This window comes from Bidens hawaiensis, unplaced genomic scaffold, assembly GCF_021521415.1.
Source record: "Bidens hawaiensis isolate Kalapana, Puna unplaced genomic scaffold, B.hawaiensis_p1.1 tig00013628_1, whole genome shotgun sequence".
Classification (NCBI taxonomy): domain Eukaryota; kingdom Viridiplantae; phylum Streptophyta; class Magnoliopsida; order Asterales; family Asteraceae; genus Bidens; species Bidens hawaiensis.
This window is the reverse complement of record NW_027492157.1, coordinates 417,652-437,360: the sequence shown is the minus strand read 5'-3', so window position 1 is coordinate 437,360 and position 19,709 is coordinate 417,652. Positions and strand designations below refer to the sequence as shown.

General features: G+C 39.6%; 1 protein-coding gene across 1 annotated transcript; it reads left to right on the top strand.

Annotated features, from left to right (window-relative positions):
* The first annotated feature begins 14,123 nt into the window (after positions 1–14,123).
* Positions 14,124–14,911, top strand: LOC143544547 (universal stress protein PHOS32-like). Its single transcript, XM_077036630.1, has 3 exons — positions 14,124–14,330; positions 14,432–14,541; positions 14,619–14,911. The coding sequence occupies exons 1-3, from the start codon at positions 14,159–14,161 to the stop codon at positions 14,811–14,813; spliced, it is 477 nt and encodes a 158-aa protein (XP_076892745.1). The 5' UTR covers positions 14,124–14,158; the 3' UTR covers positions 14,814–14,911.
* The last annotated feature ends 4,798 nt before the right edge of the window (positions 14,912–19,709 follow it).

The following is a 19,709-nucleotide window of genomic DNA, read 5'->3' as shown; positions in this document are numbered from 1 at the left end:
AAATTTGAGCTTTCTCCAATGCGAGGTCTCTTTAGATGTCTAATCAACTGATACTATTCTGTATCCGAAACTTCCTCTTCACTATTTACTTCAATATTTAAATCATCATTACCTTTTGACTTCTTCTTTTTCTTTGCTTGAATTCTCTCTTGTAAGACCAAGTAACGACGAGTCTCATCTATCGACTTAGACGAATCATCAGAATCAGTGGCCTCAGGAGAAGGAACCGTCGGTTGTTTAAGAGCAGCGAGCAGCAAACACATCCATGTCAAGATTGAACACCCATTGACCACCATACTTAACATCTAGGTTAATATCATCAGTTATATAATGCTAAATATTTATGTTTCCCGCGTATATTTTATTTAATATTTTATTAGTTTATGTTCGGTTTTAGTTGAGATTTGTATCCTACAAACATTTTGATATTTCGTAGGTAATGGAAGTTGATCGTGATCGAAAAAGGCGAAAAACGAGTCAAAAAGAGCCAAAAAGAGGATCCGGAACGCGTCAGGAAGGAACCAGACAGAGAACCAGTCAGACCATACCGGTCTAACCGGCCACCCTAATCCCACACGCCGCGCCGCTCCGCGCAACTTTAGGAGGCACATTGGCCGCGCGACGCCTAACGATTGCTGAATATTATTTTATGGTCGTTTTTGTTAAGTGTTGGGCCCTGTTCCAGTATATAAACATCCCTAACCTTAACCTGAATATAACCTGCTTCCACCAAACGAAATTGGAGTTTTAGAAAGCTATTATTCGAGTTTCTTGGAGGTTTGGAAGGCACGAGAACAACAGGTGAAGAGTTAGACGTTCGCCAGTGAAGATTACGGGTTTTATCATCTCTGATTTCCCGTTCTTTATATTTTCACCATGTTTTCGGTTTTATTTGTTTTGTTTGATTTAGATTACATGATGTTAGGCTAGACTTTATAAACTACCTAGGTCGTGATGAACCTTTGTTCGGTTTGATTTTGATTGGGATTTCTTTTCGTTATGGATTTTATGTTTAAGTAAACTGTTGAGTTTGAGTTAATTGATGCGTATGATTGCTTGGTTTTATTTACTTGGATTTATTGTTTCACATTGCCCTTGGTGATTATTTCATAGGATAGGGTTTTGTTAGGTCATTTACTGTGTGTTCTTGACTAGTTTATGATTGATATGCATTAAGATCACAGAAACAATAAAACTAATTAAATAGATAAAAGTGAGCTGCTAGCCTAGAGAGCTGTAAGGTGATAGGTTATTGATAGATCTTTGTCGATTAGGATTGCTAGATTTAGTTCTTCGTAAGGAGTCCGTCTAGGTTTGATTGTCAGCTTAGTCTATTAAGTCAATTTAGTCTACTTAGCTATCTTTGTTTTCTGCACTTTAAGGTAGGATTTCGTCATAAAGATACTTAGAAATAAATTATTAAATAACCGTAAGGAAGTTTAATTCATAAAACTGGCGAGTCTTAAAACTTGTTAGAAATCCATAGGTGTCTTCTTAAAGGTCAAGGGTCCTGTTCGGGTTTTTCTGTTGAGGGTTTATCTTACAATCCCAGTTCCATAACTTAAGTTTCCCATTTAATTGATAGCCGTAACATTGGGGATTCTAGCCTATGTAGTTTCTTTCATCATCTGAATTAATCTAAGTGTTTTTAATAGTTTTTTTTTATTATAATTCAATCATGGTTTTGATTTAATTAATTAAGTATTAGTTTATTAATTAGGGTTTTTTAATTAATCATTAGTTAATCATTACTTAGGTTTTAATTAATTAATAGTTAATTATTAATTAGGGTTTAGTTATTACTTGGTTTAAAATTCCCCCTCAAACAATATTATTAAATAGTCGTGTCTTAGTCGAGTCTAATTTGCTAGTTTTGTAATTTATAGAGTCTCGTGGGTTCGATATCTGGACTTACTTAGCTATACTAGAGTCGATAGGTACACTTGCCGATTAGTAGTTTAAAAGTCTAGAGTATTACTTAGTGTCTATTTAGCGTAATTTTAGTTAATAATTATTTGACTACTTTTAGCACATCAAGTTTTTGGCGCCGTTGCCGGGGACTCTTAGAGATTGCGTTATTAGCTCTAATTAGACTTACATGCTACGTACGTGCTATTTGTTTTATATTCGTTTGAGTCATAGGAGTCTAATTAAATTTCAGTTTATTTTTGTTTTAGTTTCTATTTTTAGTCTACTTACTTGGTCTGTTGTGTTTTCAGGTATATGCCACATCTTCGTTCGCAAGGACCACCGCTGGAGAATCTGGATTTTTCTCCGTTGTAGACCGATGCTAGCTTGTCAGCAGAGAATTGCACTCACATTGTCTGTAAAAATCGATCTGTTTGGGAATCTTACGACTCCTTTTCTGTGTGCACAACTCTTTCAAGTACTTCTCATAGGCGGGAATCTGTTTTATGGAATCTAAAATGGGTATATTAATTTTAACTTGTTTAAACGTTTCCCACGTTTCTTCTTGTTGCGAGCCCATTTTTGATCCCATTTTCGCCTTAGATGGCGCCAACAAAGCATCGGGATAGGGGACGGTTTTCACATGCATTCTCCTTGTCCTTATGGTTGTTGGTGTCATCTCTCGGAACCGGTTTATTAATATTAGTTTCACTTTTATTAGATTCATTTAATTTAACCGGTTTCAGCTCGTCATCACTGACGATATTTTCATCAATTTCTTCCACCACCCCCTCAACAAATGGTGGTGGAACCCCAACTTTATTATCATATATTTTTCCACTTCTTAAAATACTTACCTGTTTAACGTGCTTTTTAGAACTCAAGCTGTAGTGGTTCGGGTTGACTGTGGTGTCACTCGGGAGTTGATCCGAATTCTTCTATAATTTTGCCATATCTGGTGCGAGCTGACCAATCTGCTTTGACATTGCCTCAGGTGATTTATCCCGTAACTTGAACTGTTTCTTCATTTCAGCTTGATGATCTGTCATAATCTTCATCAATGCATCCAACTTTGAGTGCACCGACTCATCTGCATTTCCTGAGGACCCTTTCTGCTGGTCCTGACTACCTGATGAATTTCCACCCCGGTTACCATCTCTGTTATGACCCGGATTCTGATTATACGAACCCTGCTGACCGCCTTGGTGGTAATTTCCCTATGATTTATTCTGGTTCGATCCCTAAAAGTTCGGGTTTAACTGTGTAAGTGCGTTCCCATATCGAAAGTTCGGTTGATTCCTCAGGCCCGGGTGATAAGTGTTTGAATTAAACCCTTGTCCCTTAGAATCCCCGTATGCATAGTTAACCTCCTCGGGCTCATCTTCCTCGTCATCATAAAACTCGGGACAATTTTCTGACTTGTGCCCGACTTCACCACAATCCCCACAAACCGGGAATTTCACTCCAACTTTCTGATTTCTTTCTTCTTACCGTTTCTGTACCCGGCCAGTTCACATTCCAATTCAGCAATTCTTTCGGATTCACTTGTGACTGACTTTAATGATCTGGAAGAAGTCTAGTGTCTTCTTCTTTCTGCTGTTGCCTCTGCTTTAGAGTCTTCGCACATAAACTCCAGGAAATCCCAGTCATCTTCCTCAGGTTGGTTCAACAATTGACCATTACACAAGGCTTTCAAGTGTTTTCTATCCTCGTATGTCAACCCGTCCACAAAACACTTCACCAACTCCCATAATTCAATCTGGTGGCGTGGGCATTTTCTGATCATTTCTTTAAATCTGGTGAACGCCTCATGAAACAGTTTGCCCGATGGCAAATTTCCATTCGGGCCATGCTTGTCTTTGACTATGAGTAGTATTCATTAAGGAACACAAGTTGCATCTCGGCCCAATTAGCAATACCGTGCATCGGGAGCGAGTTAAACCAGTGTTTTGCTTTGTCTTTCAGTGAAAACTGGAATAACCGCAACCGAACCTCATATTGATCAAATGTCCCGCCAACAATCGGCCCGCAAATAGCCGAAAAATTGGACAAATGTGAATATGGGTCCTCAAAAGCCATCCCGTGAAAATGTGGCACGGTATTAATGTATGATGGTCGGGACTTAAAAGTTTGTTGTCCCGGCACTTGTACCTATGGAACAAGTAGGGATGCTCTATCTGAAATAGCCAGTCTGAACCTACTGTTAACACCCTGAACTGGGACTACCAAATTTCTCCTCCCCCCCCCCCCGGGATTCACCAAACCTCCTCTTTTCACCTGAATACCCCGAACTCTTTCGATCCTTTCTGCCCGATTAACTCTGTTTCGCCCCATACCATTTCTTTCCCCATTTCTGTTAACCACATCACCCTGTCTATGATTCACTGGTTCTTCCACCACTTCATCCCAATTTTCATCACCCTCGTTTTCTGGCACACATACCTCATTCCTTCTAACTCGTCGATTTATCTCATTATCATATTCAAAAACTTGGCTCGCATCATTCTATTCCCCCTCTTCTTCATCTTCTGTATGAATACTGGGACGATCGTCATCAATATCAATCTGAACTCTGCGTCTAGGGGTGTTATGTGGGACTGATGATTCAGCCTGATCAAAGTTTCGGTTTCGGTTTCAGTTTCTAGAAAAGCGAGCTGAGCCATTCGGTTTGTTTTGTTGGTTGGAATTTAATGGTGGAGGTGGGTTATTTTCAGGTTGGAAATCTGGGTTAAAAATGTTATTTTCTGGGAGTTGGTTCGGGTCTTGGTTCTGGTTGTCATTCTGATTCTGGTTTTGGTTTTGGTTCAAGTTTGGGTTTTGATCTTCCATCTCTGAAGTTCTGTTCTAAGCTCGGTTATGCTGAGCTAGTCTCTCAATTTCGGGCTCAAAGATAAGTGGTGACTGTCTGCCCTGGTGGCGGGTGTGCATAAACCTGTTACCTGCACAAATAACACACCCCGCGTAAAATGGAAAAATAAAATTTAAACTAAAAACTAAAAATTAGAACTAAAATAAACACAAAAATCAAATAACACGAAGAACACTAAGCGCACTAACTCCTCGACAACGGCGCCATTTTGATGCTAGACTGTCTTTATCTAGTAAAAAAACAATTAATATCAGTTCCTAATCACCTAAGCAAGCTAGAGCAAGTAGGGTGTCGAACACAAGGAGTATGTGGTCAATGTAATCGTGCAAACAAGTTTCAATATCATGAAGAAAATAAACTAAAATAAACACAAAAATCAAATAACACGAAGAATAATAAGCGCACTAACTCCCCAGCAACAGCGCCATTTTGATGCTAGATAGTCGCTATCTAGTTAAAAACAATTAATATTAGTTCCTAATCACCTAAGCAAGCTAGGGTAAGTAGGGTGTCTAACACAAGGAGTATGTGGTCAATGTAATCGTGCAAAAAAGTTTCAATATCATGAAGTAATAAGGTTTAGTGCCGATCACACAAGTAATTAAATTGGTTTTAATAATGATTAGTCAAATTCACAAATTCAAGCAATTAACAAAGATGAATCATCCCCGGGGTTCAACAATGTAATTTAACAGTTTCTCATGCAACCTAACCGATTAATTATCACAGACTGACTAAAGACTGATTAACAAGTTAAACCTTAGGCACCAACACTCGCTAACATATGGCATTGGTTATCAAACAGTCCCTGCTAGTGTGACTTAACTAAGGGAAATTGTGTGCTTTGTTGTATTCAATCTAGTCAAACAACCCTATGAGAAATTACTATAGCAACTGACAAACTAATCGTTCTAATCAACGTAAACCTAAACCGATTGAATGCACATCAATACTAAATATCAATACTCATAAATCAATCAACGATAATTACAAATTGTATGTTCTTGGTTAGATTAAAAACTGAATAAAATACAAACTTTACATCCCGGGAATGAATATGAGAGATTAGCCGAGCCTCGACATCATGGAATCTTCAATTATAATGATATGGAACATAAACGTGGCCTCGGTATGATCCGGAATGGTGGAATCGCCTCTTTCTTGCTCTGGAAATCGTCTGGAATAAGATATGAAGAGATAGGGTCGTGCCTTCGCAAAATAACATAAAACCCTAAATTTCCCATCTGCGTCACCCATCGCGATACGCGATGGGGTCTTCTATGGCCCATCGCGTATCGCGATGGGCCTTCTCAGCAGATATTAAATATTATTTTCTTGTTTTGCGTGCTGGACTTCCCGGTTCTTCATCTCGTGCCTCAACATGTCCAAATTAGCTGCTTTAACTTCTGTGACCTGAAATACAATAGACACGTTTGAAGTATCGAAGTTCCGACAATAAATAATTAAAACTAGTAAATAAACGAACTAAAGTATATACAAAATAACCAACCATCAAACACCCCTAATCTAAAATGCTACATCTGTGACATGTAACTTTTGACTTCTCATAACCAACTTTTGTCGTATTGTTTAGTCCTCGAAATTTCCTTCTAGTTTTTTTATAGAACTTGTTTGTCTTGATTGATAATAAGGCCAAAGAATTCAATATCTCCGTTTCCTCCAGATCCACTACAATTATGTATTGCGAGTCATCCATGATGAAAGATGAAGTGTCAAACACATTTTAAGGATTCCTATGAGTGATAAAAGCTTGATACTCAAAGCGTGGACCAATACCAGTAGTTATGTCAATGTGGTAGTTATAATTTTGGTCAATAGTTTGGTTGGACTGACTCTCTTGACACAAAAGTGTCGATCCAGTTATATAATCATCTATTGATTTACAAGTTGAGATCAACCTTTTCTTTTGATTTATTTCCCTTTCAAAATAATTACCATGAAGGATTGTTAAAGTTATATCTATGAAATTTGGTAATGTTCTTAAAATAATGGCATGAGTATCGAAATTTTAAAGAAGATATCTCAATAACCTATTACTAAGATCTGATTTAGAGTAGTTAACTTCTACCATTTTTAATTCACTAATTAATGTAGTGAACCTTTCAAATTGTCAAGTCAAAATTTCTCCCCTCATGTGACAAAAGGATTCATACTGTTGTGTGAGAATTGAGGAGTGCCACCGAATTGTTCTTTCACTGTATCCCATAATTACTTAGCAAATTTGTAATGAACAAACCCACCATAGATTTTATTTGGAATTGTCATGGCAAAATCGCATGAGCTTTGGCATCCAATTCAATCTTTAAAATTCCTTATCAAAATAATCCTTAGAATCACTCTTATTCATTTTGTTTCCATTTAGTGGATCAACTATTTCATGGGAGTGAGGCCTATAAACAACCGGCCTCCAACAATAGTGTTTTGGTCGCATAGACGGTGAAGCATTATTTGAACCAGTTTAATGAGGATCTTGCATGATTGACATGATCTCACTTTTACTTACTATTCAACAAAAACAAAGTAACAAGTTTTTAGCTAGTACTTGACTCAACAACATGAATTATTAAATTGAGTTTAGAATTTTGTTTCAGAATTGATTGTTAAATCAATTTCAAAGATCCATAGCTCTAATATCAATTTTTGGGATCCAATTTGACTTAATTAAGCTCAATCAATGAACACTTACTAAACACACCAATGGAACAATAAACAACTGATATAATCCTTTGAATAAATTAGTATTACCTTAATTGAATCCATATTAAGTTATAGATCAGTTAGTATTATCAAACTGTAATTGCAGAGGAAACACACAAATTATGATAAGCTTTCAGAAAGTTTCCAATGGAAGAACAATTTTACCATTACCATAATCAAAAGATTACAATATATTTCTCCCCTTTAACCTTAGCTCATCATTCACTGATTTTTGGTACAACTTTACTCTGATAAGGTGAATGTGTGATGTGTAAAAAGTGTTAATGAAGAAGAGACTATTTTCTTCATTATATATAAGTGTGTAACTACTGATAAGCTAAAGGTGAAAGAGACATCTAACTAATTATGTTACAAACAACTTATTAACTATTCTAAATAACTAATAAAAAGGAATCTTATGATAAATACTAATCTTCTGGAAACAACTGCTGTTTGATCCATCAGTTATTTGTCTTCAGCACTTTTATTCTTCAGTATTTTCCATCAACAGTTGTTAGTCTTTAGTCTTTGTATCAAATGCTTGTCAAGTAAGATGCTTGAGAGTAACAGTTTGCATTAACCATAGTGAAGAACAACATATGTTTGAACCATCAATTGTTTGATTTCTGGCCATCAGTCCTTTAATAGGTTCAACAAAAACTTGTGTATTCTCACCAATAATTTTGTTGACAAAATATTATTTTCTTACATGCCACAGGATGAAGTATTATAAGAAGGAAGATCAAATAGTTCGACCCTTAGGATATTTCATAATAATGAAGTATTTGTCTAATTTTGTTTCATGTATTTTATTTCTATTTCGTATGTGTAGCATGTGACAAAGATTTCAATAATATGAATAAAATTATTAGTATCACTTTAATAGTGTTGCGTGCTATGAACAATCAACGTCGCGTCCAGTGAATATTCCGCCTTCGGTTGGGGTGTGACAGTAGGACTGGAAACAGAGGGTGGTTAGGTGGAGGTAAATTTGTATGGGTGGATGATGAGGATGAAGAAAGAGAAGAGGGAGGGGACTCCGTGGTAGTGACGGATGGTTGTTCAATGGATATGGGTGAGCGGCGACAATGCATTGGAATATTAACCATGCAAATAGTCCATTGGATCGAGGAGTTGGACTGCGGAGATGGCCTGATGTGAGTGTTAGGCCGAGGTGAGGTATCATTTGGAGTGGACCAAAGATGTGTGGTAATAGGCCGTGGGTAGGTTGTGGTGGGTTGGGCTGGAATATAGCCAATGGAAATGTCCAAAAAATTGGACATATGAAGAATGTAGACATGTGTACTCTTAGGGGCATAAATGGGGAAGCTTGTTTCATCCAAACAAGCATGGCGGGGGACACACATGCAATCAATCAATCAAGCCTTGTATATCCCACCGCATAGCACGCTATCGGTAGGGTCAGGGGAGGGTGGGATGTAGGCAAGTCTTTCCTCTATCCGTGAGAATAGAGAGGCTACTTCCAGAGAGACCCTCGGCTCATAAAGCTACATACAAGTAAATAGAGTAAACATACATCCTACAAGCAAAGACACTTAGCAATACATAGAGTAGCACCCTACCAAAATACCAAGGAATCTGTAAATAAGATTTGGGCATAAGAATCACAAGACAGCATCAAACAAAAAATATACATAAGCAACAAGGAGTCAAGCTAGCCAAAGTAGACCCTATATACAAAGCTAAGCCAACTAGGTACCTTCCCCTAGAAAGTCTCTAACCTTAATCCTACGTCTCCACGAATCTCTATTCTAGACCATGTCCTCAGAGAGGTGCAACTCTGTCAAGTCATGTCTAATTCTCACGGATGATTTTTTTTTATGCAAGCGGTGATTTTTTTTTCAAACTAGTAGGCTTTACCAAAATAAAGTGGGTTGTAGGTGTCCAACAAGAGTAATAATGGGTTTTAGGTATTATTTTATTTGAGATATAGGAATTGGACTTGATGTCATTTGAGATTCCGTCACATGGAAGCTTAACATGAAAACCTTCATCAAAGATGGAGGGACTGAACTCCATATTTCATTTTTAGCAAACTTTTGGTATAAATAAAAAAGATTTGGAATTCATATGGGTGTAAATTAAAAATAAATGAAACCCTCCATATGAGATGGAGGGATTGAACTCCATATTAGAGTTTTGGCAAACTCACGGGTGTGGTCATGGTCACATGGTCTACTCTTTTGGTGAATATGATTTAAATGACTGGACCGACCCGCTTAAAAAAGGATCGGTTCCGGGTATGAAAAATCATCCAAACGAGTTCCGGTCCGGGTCCACCCGTTGCACACCCCTACCTAAATCCTTTCTAATATTGCAATGTCTCTTGTTCAAGTCTCTCTAAGATTGAATTTGCTAAAAAAATTCTTTTTGGTAAACCATCGTAAGTTGAGGTTTTAAATGGCTATAATAAGAGTGCTTTCTCTTTTAGTTACAGACCTATTCACACATCAAACCTTCACAACCCATCGATTATAATTATTTTATTTTATTATATTATTTTTTTTCATTTTTAATGACCTTGTAGTTTTATTACGTGTTTTTAAATTAGCATATTTTAAATTATGATATCCTATTATATAATATTTTTTTACCCGAGCCGACTTAACCCAACCAACTCGAAAAATTTAATGTTTGGTTGTGTGAAAATTTGAACACCAAAAAACTATAAACCCGTAGAAAAAAATCTTAAATCCTCACTAATAGGATGTAAGATAGAGTGTGTAAGTTAAATGGTATGAGTTGATAGGATTACACATCTTTATAACCTATTTTCAAGTAAGTCACGATTAGGGGTGACAACCTTGACCCAAACCATTTCAAATGGGTCAATTTGGGTTGTTTTAAAATTCAAATGGGTTGATTTGGGTCATAGGTATTATTTAAATGGGTCAAAATGGGTCACTTGAAATTTCACATTCTTATTTTTGGGTCAAAATGGGTTGACAAATTTAACTACATGGGTCGATGTGGGTTAGTGTCTTTAAGGAAAAGTGACATGTTCGGGTTGAAACGGGTTTTAGATTGGAACAATATCGGTTTAGGTTTCGGCTCGGATCAGCTTTCGTGCCGACACGAGTTTTAGCACTGGACGGGTTGGGTTTCGGTTTCTTTCGAGTTTTCGCACTAGACGGGTCGATTTTGGTTTTTGATTCGTTTTCGTCGACATTTCGGTTTCGGTTAATTTTTCGGTTTTTTTTTTTTGGTGAACGAGGATAACGGCGAAATTATTTTAGTTTTTTTTACTTTTTTCGATATTCGTTTATATTTTGAGTTATGATTTTTTTATTGTTTTTTTTTTATTTTTTTTTAGGAACTTTGATCTTAATAGAAACCATCATAAAAAATTCAAAAAAATTAATAAAAAAATCATAACTAAAAAAATAAAACAAAAACAAAAAATGTAAAAAAACTAAAACGTTTCGTCCGTTGTTCTCATTAAAAAATCGACAAATTAACCGAAACTGAAAATTCGACAAAAACGAAACAAAAACATGTTAAAACAAGCTGTTAAGTGATGAAACGAACTGAAAAATCGCTTAAGCAAGCTGTTAAGTGCTGAAACGAACTGAAAAATCGCTTAAACGAGCTGTTACGTGCTTAAACGAACTGAAAAATCGCTTAAACGAGCTGTTACGTTCTGTAACGAACTGAAAAATCGCTTAAACGAGCTGTTACGTGCTGAAACGAACTGAAAAATCGCTTAAACGAGCTGTTACGTTCTGAAACGAACTGAAAAATGGCTTAAACGAGCTGTTACGTGCTGAAACGAACTGAAAAATCACTTAAACGAGCTGAAAAATCGCTTAAACAAGCTGTTACGCGCTGAAACGAACTGAAAAATTGGTTAAACGAGCTGTTACGCGCTGAAACGAACTGAAAAATCGCTTAAACGAGCTGTTACGCGCTGAAACGAACTGAAAAATCGCTTAAACGAGCTGTTACGCGCTGAAACGAACTGAAAAATCGCTTAAACGAGCTGTTACGCGCTGAAACGAACTGAAAAATCGCTTAAACGAGCTGTTACGCGCTGAAACGAACTGAAAAATCGCTTAAACGAGCTGTTACGCGCTGAATCGAACTGAAAAATCGCTTAAACGAGCTGTTACGCTCTGAAACGAACTGAAAAATCGCTTAAACGAGCTGTTACGCGCTGAAACGAACTAAAAAATCGCTTAAACGTGCTGTTACGTGCTGAAACGAAATGAAAAATCACTTAAATGAGTGTTGACCAAACCCGTTTTGACACGTTCCAACCTTGACCCGTTCTAATCCGAACCTGTTGACCATAACCCGTTCCGACCCGAACCAAAACAACCATTTTTATAAGTGACCCGTTTCGACCCTAACCCGTTCCGACTCTAACCCGTTCCGACCCATAACCCGTTTCGACCCAACCCAACCCATTTGCCACCTCTAGTCACGATTTATAATAATAGTTTTAAAGAAGGAAGAGTTATTAACATTATCTTAATTCCTTTCTCTATTCCCATATATTAATTTAACAACTTATTACCATTATTGCTATCAATATTCTTCAAAAGAGTACACCGGATATCATGACCACACTCACGAGTTTGCCAAAACTGAAAATATCCAGTTTAATGTCTCCATCTCTTATAAAAAGGTTTCATTTATTTTTAAGTTGCACCCTTATAACATTTCATATTTTTTATATTATGCCCTAACAAGTAGGAATGAGCAAATTAACCGTCATAACCCGTTAACCGAACCATAACTGATATAACCGAACCAATTTAAACCAATAACCGACATAAACGGTGGGTCGGTTTAATAAGTTTTTGAAAATCGCCAAATTCGGGTCGATCGGCTTTGATTAAAGATAAATCAAAGCCCGCCATAACCGAACCGCTGCATTTATATACTTATTGCTCGCATACCCAAATACGGGTCGGCTTTGATTAAAGATAAATTTGCGGCGCAGCTTGTTGCTCACTTACCCATTATCCAGATGTAGCTCGGTTTGTGTTATATATAAAAGGATACTCTCACCGGAAAATCTTTGCCGGAAATCAAGCAACGTTAATGTGGAGAAGATGACTTACGTTTTAAAGAATGGCAGGAATAACCCCTGCTCTTTATTTATAATTAAACCTATTATTTATATCACTCCTTTTAGTTTTACTTTAGTTACACTTCACTCTTAACTTATTAACTTTTATTTCAACAACATACCATATCTTTTTAACAAGTTCAAAAGATTAAGTTTGTATCAGAATAACTATATTAATTCTTATAAATTTTGTATTAATAAATCATATAAGTATTTGATTTTATGGTTTCGAAAATTGGGTTATTACGTTAATACTATATATTACGTATGTTTATTGTTATAACATTATCGTCTTTTATAAAAAATATCTTGTATATTTTGTTTTTCATTAAAGCTTGCGGGCTTTTTTATTTCAGCACGGCTAAGGTACTAAAAATCTCAGAGACGGCCACGACCCTAAGTTTGCCAAAAATGAAAATATGGAGTTAAATCTTTCCACCTCAAATGGAGGTTTTAATGTTAAGTTGTCAAGGCCGGCCATGGCATATGGCAGGGTAGTCGACGGCCACAGGCCCGACTACCCGCTAGGCCCGGATTTTTTTTTAATTTATATATTTTTTGATGAAAAACTATATCTATACTTAATGTTTTAACATAATTACATAACAACTAACTTGGTCTAGTGACAAAGGGTATGACTCCCAACCAAAAAGGTTGTGGATTGTATCCTCATTTGAAACATGTTTTAGCCTATATTTATACATTAGTTTTTTAAACAACTCAAATCATAACCAAGGAAGTCAATTTAAAATTTTAAATTGTTTAAACAACAAAATACTCTTTTTTACTTTAGGCCCAAAATATTTTTCGCCTTCGGCCCAAAAATATTTTTGGTTCTCGGAGCCAGCCCTGTAAGCCGTCATGTGACGGAATTGAGGAAACTTGGATCCAACCATCCCAGACGGTGGATCTAGTCGTTCAACTAACACGTCACTGCTGATTTGACACGTTGTTAGATCAGTTGCTCCATCTCAAATGAAAGAACACCTTAAACTCATTGATACACTTGTAAGACATCTGGTTTGGGAAAAAACAATCTGCAAACAATAACCTTTAAACTTGGGACTATAACTAATAGCCAATAAAGATGCATAGTAGGCTTGGGGCAAGCTTATTAAGGATTTATTTATGTATCTATTTAATATTATTATACTATACCTTTTGGTTGTCATATGTTGTTAATAATACTTATACCTCTTGTCTCTTGACATTAGATTTTTATAAACATAATTTATATGGTGAGACATCCACAAGACTCAATTCACGTACTTTGGCAGGTGACGGTCATATTCTATTTTGTTATTCTCTAGCATTTTTTTTCTTCTAATTAATATAAAATATCCATCTCAAAACTTACAGTACCAAGTTTTTAGCATATTGTAGAAGCTAAAAGTAAGGCATACGACTAATTCATCACAAGTGGTGACCAACGACCACACAAATTTCCCGACAAGACAGCCACTTGTTGAGTAAGAGAGAGAGAAGTAGTGCGTGTTTAGTGTGTGATATAAATATATATACATATATATAGAGAGAGAAGAAATAAAGTCGAAGAAGAATTGAGAAAGATGAGTGAGAGAAGGATCGGAGTAGCGGTAGATTTCTCGGTGGGGAGCCGAGCAGCGTTGCAGTGGGCAATCGACAACGTTGTCAGGAAAGGAGATCACCTTATCCTCCTCACCATCCGCCCTGATGCTTACGATCAAACCGAGGTCCAGCTCTGGGAAGCCACAGGCTCTCGTAAGTTGGTTCATATGCATGTTTACGTACTATATGCATGTATATATAATAATATTATATGACAAGTTAGCTAGCATTCATTCTATATTATTTTCTTTCAGCTTTGATCCCCTTGGCCGAGCTTAACGACCCCAATATCATGAAGAAATACGGGACTACGCCTGATGCCGAAACACTAGATGTCGTTAGTTCGGCTGCCACACAAAAAGAGGTACGAAACTAATTAGTTAGTTTTCCCCATTCTCGTAGTATATATATGATTAAACCTAATTTATTATTTGTATGTAGGTCGTTGTTCTCATGAAAATATTTTGGGGAGATCCCCGAGAGAAACTATGTGAGGCCGTCGATGGTGTTCCCATAGACTATCTCGTTATAGGGAACCGAGGGCTTGGCAAGTTGAAGAGGGCTCTTATGGGCAGTGTGAGCAACTATGTCGTCAATCAGAGTTCTTGCCCGGTGACGGTCGTCAAGCATGCTTGATGTCATCATATATAGTTGGTATGATGTGATCAAAGTCTACCAAGTTTGTAGTGAATAATCCCTCATGTGGAGTTTCCTTTAGTTATTTCTCTTGGAACTAAAACATTTTCAACCTTTATAACTTCATTGTTTCTCCATGCTTTCTTTCATTTTCACTTTGGAGTGTTTCTTGTGATTTCTAAATCAACAAGTAAGATAGTATCTTTTTTGTTTCGGACGTGGTTGTGTTGAGGACCCGTGTAATCCTATCTGCCATGACCACAAGGTCCACAAATATCTAAATCGGTGTAAATCTGGCCACGAGATTATCTAAATCGGTCCATGATTGGATTTTTAAAAAGAATCTAGGTTTCTGACTTTTTAATTTTCAGTGTATCAAAAGATTTGTTTTTGTGGTTTATATCGATTAAAAAACCAGACCAGTAAAGACTACGCTTTAAAATTTTGCAAAGTGTAGCAAACGATTTGTCTACAATCATTAAACCGTCAAAACAAAACTGTTAAACCACACACCCACAAGAACTCGTCGATTTGGCTGACTTAACCAAACTGTTAAACAGATTTGTTTGTAATTTTCGGAAACCTAGTTAGCAGTTCAACTCAACATTTTCGTCAAAACTGGTTAACCGGCCGAAGCAGACCTTTGAACAACCCTCTTGTAAGTAGACTTGCGAGTTGGGCTTAGTATATTACAAATTGGCATAGAGTCAACATCCAATGTACAGGGTTTTTTTTCGTCAATAACCGGGTATTGGTGGAACCATGTTGGGGATCGAACCAGTTTATGGAAAATGAAGTTATTGGTTTTGTTCGGTTCCAGTTTTGACCGATTCGGTTCGGTACAACCAAGTTGAAACAGTTTGAAATCATTGGGCATGAAACCTGTATATAACCAGAGGGCAGGGTCAGGTATGGCACCAGTTCTGAAGAAACACTAAGTGACCCCGGCAGATTACAGATAATCTTAGGGTTAAGTAATGTTTCCCACGAGGGTTAGGTCCGGCAAAAAGAAGGATGTTCTTCAGATGACCTGCAAAACAAACACCGTGAGCTCGTCACTGAGAAGGGGGGGTTCCTCCTTGTGACCACCCTCCGGCGTGAGAATCAGACTAGATTACTCTGAATATAAGTGTATATTGAGAGAAATAGCTAGTGAAGGTAAAATACCAGATGATCCTACCGTTCCAAGGTGTTGGAGTATTTATAGGCGAAGGTAGGTTTCCAAGCAGGTACAGCCAGCTGTAGAATATTCCTGTTCTACCAACTATGGGCTACACACGTGCCATGCTGGTTGGTGGGTAAGCAGCGGCTGATAGTGACCAGGCCGGCTGTGTACTATTCCTTTTCCACCAACTGCAGGCTATGTGCGTGACACGACAAGGGTTGGTGAGTAGGCAGCGGCTAATAGTGACAAACAGGACTAGAGCATGCTCCTCGTACTGTTTGTCGGTGAGCTGTCACCCTGTGATTGGTTCATGGGCTGCTTTGGTCAGATCTTGTCTATTTTGTCCATACCTTGGCAGGTATAGTACAAAAGATCTTCCAAAAGCATACAGACTGGCTCATTTGGGCGGGAGTATTCCCGCCTTGCTCATTCCTTCAGGTGACTCTGAATTATTGAGTGCCTTGTGCGTGTAGCCTTGCTATTAGTGCGGGTAGCCTTCCCTGATGGCTTGTATCCGCAGCTGCGGGGACAGGCGGGATACTTCACCATTGGGAGGCTTTCCCTGCGGGAACAGCTGGCGTACTGCGCGTAAGGTCTTCATCTCTGAGCATGGTGGGTCCTGCGGAACCAGTTGGTCCTTGCGCAAACGTCCCTCTTCAAGGTGAATCTTGCGGGTCCAACTGGGCTCTGCTGGGACCTACCTCTTCAAGTCCCCCCAGTCCAATGTTCTTCTCATGAATTGTTAATAAGTGAGGTGAACTTTGGACTTAATCAAGGGGTTTTGAAAAGTATTTGGTTTTAAGGTTGTCCGTGGGGATTCTTCCCGCGGTTTCCCTAATGTCACGCAGAAATTCCAGACTTTTATGCTTGATGTTTGGGTATGATGCGGGTAGGTGTATAATATCCTCGCAAGTCAGGAGCGTTGAGTTCCACTTGTGTAGATTCTCCATGAGGTTTTAGTAGTTTTGAACATAGTGATCAATTATGTTAAAACAACCAATTCCATCTTGGAGCTTCAAACAATCTAGTTCTCGACGTTCTCACTATGCGGGGATGTTATTCCCGTCTCGACGTTCTCGCCTTGACACTGTACCCGCACTCGTCTTATAGTTACTTTACTTCCAAGGTATTCCTGGCTTCAATTCCCTGCGGGTGCTAAGTATGTGAAGGGTTTTGCCTTGACACTGTACTCGCACCTGTCTTATAGTTACTTGGTTGCCAAGGTAAGGGGTATTTTCCCGCTTACTTTTGAATCTTTTTGAAATTCAAAGAGTTGGTGAAAGGATAAGAACAGTCCAAACTGTTGAAACGTCGTCCGACGGTTTCTTCTGACAGTGTCAGGACGTGCAGGAAGTTATGGCGACTTGACAGTATATGGTCATTCCAGGCGCTTTTTCAGGCGCGTGGGCTCGATTTTTCGGGTGCGTGGCCGCGAAATTAATGGCACGCGTTCTTTCAACAGCTGTTGCCAGCTTGCTCTTTGCCACGTGTCATAGTTTCATTGCACCTGCGATTTCTCTCTCTTCCGCATTAAATTCATCGCATTCATTGAGATGAGTATATATAAAGGGCGAGAGGGTGCACCTTAGTCCACACTTTCACTTCTCTTTTCATCTTCTAAACGATTTCCGGTGAATACTCACTATTCCGTCGAGCATTCTTCTGAAATCGTTGTTCAGTACATCCGAAACATGTCTTCTACTCGTGATTTTGAGGCCACTGCCGAGGAGTCTGAGTTGTTCGTCGAGAACCAGACGTCGACGTCCGATAAGGACGACAAGAGCACTGCTGGCGAGTGCCAGTGTGCTCTTCCTATTGACCTCTACCAGTACATCGTCCGGAAGTTCATGCTCGAGTCTTTCGAGCCTGAGTTTCCGGAGCCTCATCAGACGGTGTACGATGCCCCCAAGGGCAAGATAGGGGTGTACGCTGCATTCTTCGTCTATGGGAATCTGAGGTTCCCATTGACGAAGTTTGTGTACCGTGTTCTGGAGAGACACGATATACACTTGACGGAGGTACACCCAATGGCGATCGAGTGGGTGTGCCTCATTATGGGTGTAGAGCCCCATGTCGACAGCCTGATGACCTTCTACTCCTGGAGGTGCATCCAAGGGTGGTACACCCTGGTCAACCGGATCAAGGGTCTGAAGATTTGCGCCACCGAGCGCAGTCTTCGGTCTTGGAAGCGGGAGTTCTTCTACATCTCTGCCCGTGTCGTCCCTATTGCAATGACATTCAAGAACGGGAGAGCACTCCCCAACCTTCACGCCTCCAACCACCAGGAGGCGGAATGGTTCTCCAAGATTTCCCGGATCCAGACTCCGGTTTACCGGTTTGCGGAGTCCGGGATGGTGATGCTCGGGATGAGCCGGGTATGGAAGGATGCCGGCTCTGAGACTCCGCAAGTGCCGATCGTCCTCGAATACGGTTTGAACTCTGTCCCTTACGGTATGCTTTATTTTATTTGCTAGGTTAGGGTTTTTGTTCTAACCATCTCTTTATTTTCAGAGGGAAACGACTTGCAGTATCTCCTACAGCCGCGGGAGGCTGGTGATCCCGCTCGGATGGGTACTCGCGCTCTTGACGAGAACGAGTTGCCCATCCTTGAGCAAACGGCGGATCGGTTCGTGGAGGTCTACCCGCCAGGCCACGAGATCCTGAGCGCCAGGCGGCCAGGTAAAGAACTTTTTAACCCTCGCCCTGTCAATGCTGAAACCTCTGCGGTAATTCCTCTAATTTTGTCATCTTCTGATGAGGAATCCGCAGATGGTCCTTTCTTGGCGAGGAAGAAGAAGGCTGCCGGCGGGAAGGGCAAGGCGAAGGTTGCCTCCACTGCCGATCCGGTGAATTGGTCTGACTCAGAGACCGAAAGTGAGGAGGTGGCGGGGAACCCTGGTGGTGAGACCACTGTTCCGGAGGTTCAGACGGCTGTCACCTCCGAGCAGCCCCGGACGACGACGGTGACCGGCGTGAAGAGGCCGGCTCCATCGGGTTCGTCCCCGCCTGTTCGCACCTTCAAGCTCAAGAGGACTCGTAAGTGTAAACTTAATAACTTTAACTTCATATCTTTCTGGCAATGTTTTTAATGTCTTGTCTTCATGCAGGCGTGGATGCAACTGCATTCCAAAGCGATGCGGGGAGGAGCGGTTCTAGACCCATGACGGTAGGTTTGGTCAACCTACCCGAGGCGATGACCCTGGCGGCTGCGTCTGTATGCAGTATTGGTTCAGTTGCCCATCCTTTTGAGGCAACTGTTCCAACTGTATCGTCATCCCCGCCGGCTGTCAGTGCCATATTTACTGAATCTTTCACTGAGCCGGCGATGACTATTTCTGCGGGCTCCTCCGCAGCGGCGACCACGGTTGTGAGTTCACCTCCGTTGGTTTCTACCGCGGCGGCCTCCACCATGCCTCCTCCGTCGTCGGCAACTACGGCCGATCCTTCAGGTATGTTTGGGGCTTCTCGCCAACCTCTGCCTCCTTCCCATCTGCCTGACTTCTTGGATGGATTTCCCTTGGGTTCAGGTGATGGGTTTGGCGGCTATCGGCCTGTTGTCGACCCTACAGGTGCGTAGGGTTCTTTTGGCTTTTTTTTTTTTTTTATATATCATCTTTTCCTAACTGCTTTTTGTTTTTTGCAGTGTCGGATTCCAATGAAGTGTATGTTCCACGATGGAACATCCGCTGAGGAACAACCCTTCGCACGCCTGTGGAGTGCGTGGAGTGGGC

What these genes read in the sequence shown, in the direction of transcription:
- LOC143544547 (XM_077036630.1), top strand. Translation starts at nt 14,159, where the DNA reads ATGAGTGAGAGAAGGATCGGAGTAGCGGTAGATTTCTCGGTGGGGAGC. An exon ending in CTGGGAAGCCACAGGCTCTC is followed by an intron (nt 14,331 to 14,431) that starts GTAAGTTGGTTC and finishes ATTTTCTTTCAG; the next exon opens with CTTTGATCCCCTTGGCCGAG. An exon ending in CGGCTGCCACACAAAAAGAG is followed by an intron (nt 14,542 to 14,618) that starts GTACGAAACTAA and finishes ATTTGTATGTAG; the next exon opens with GTCGTTGTTCTCATGAAAAT.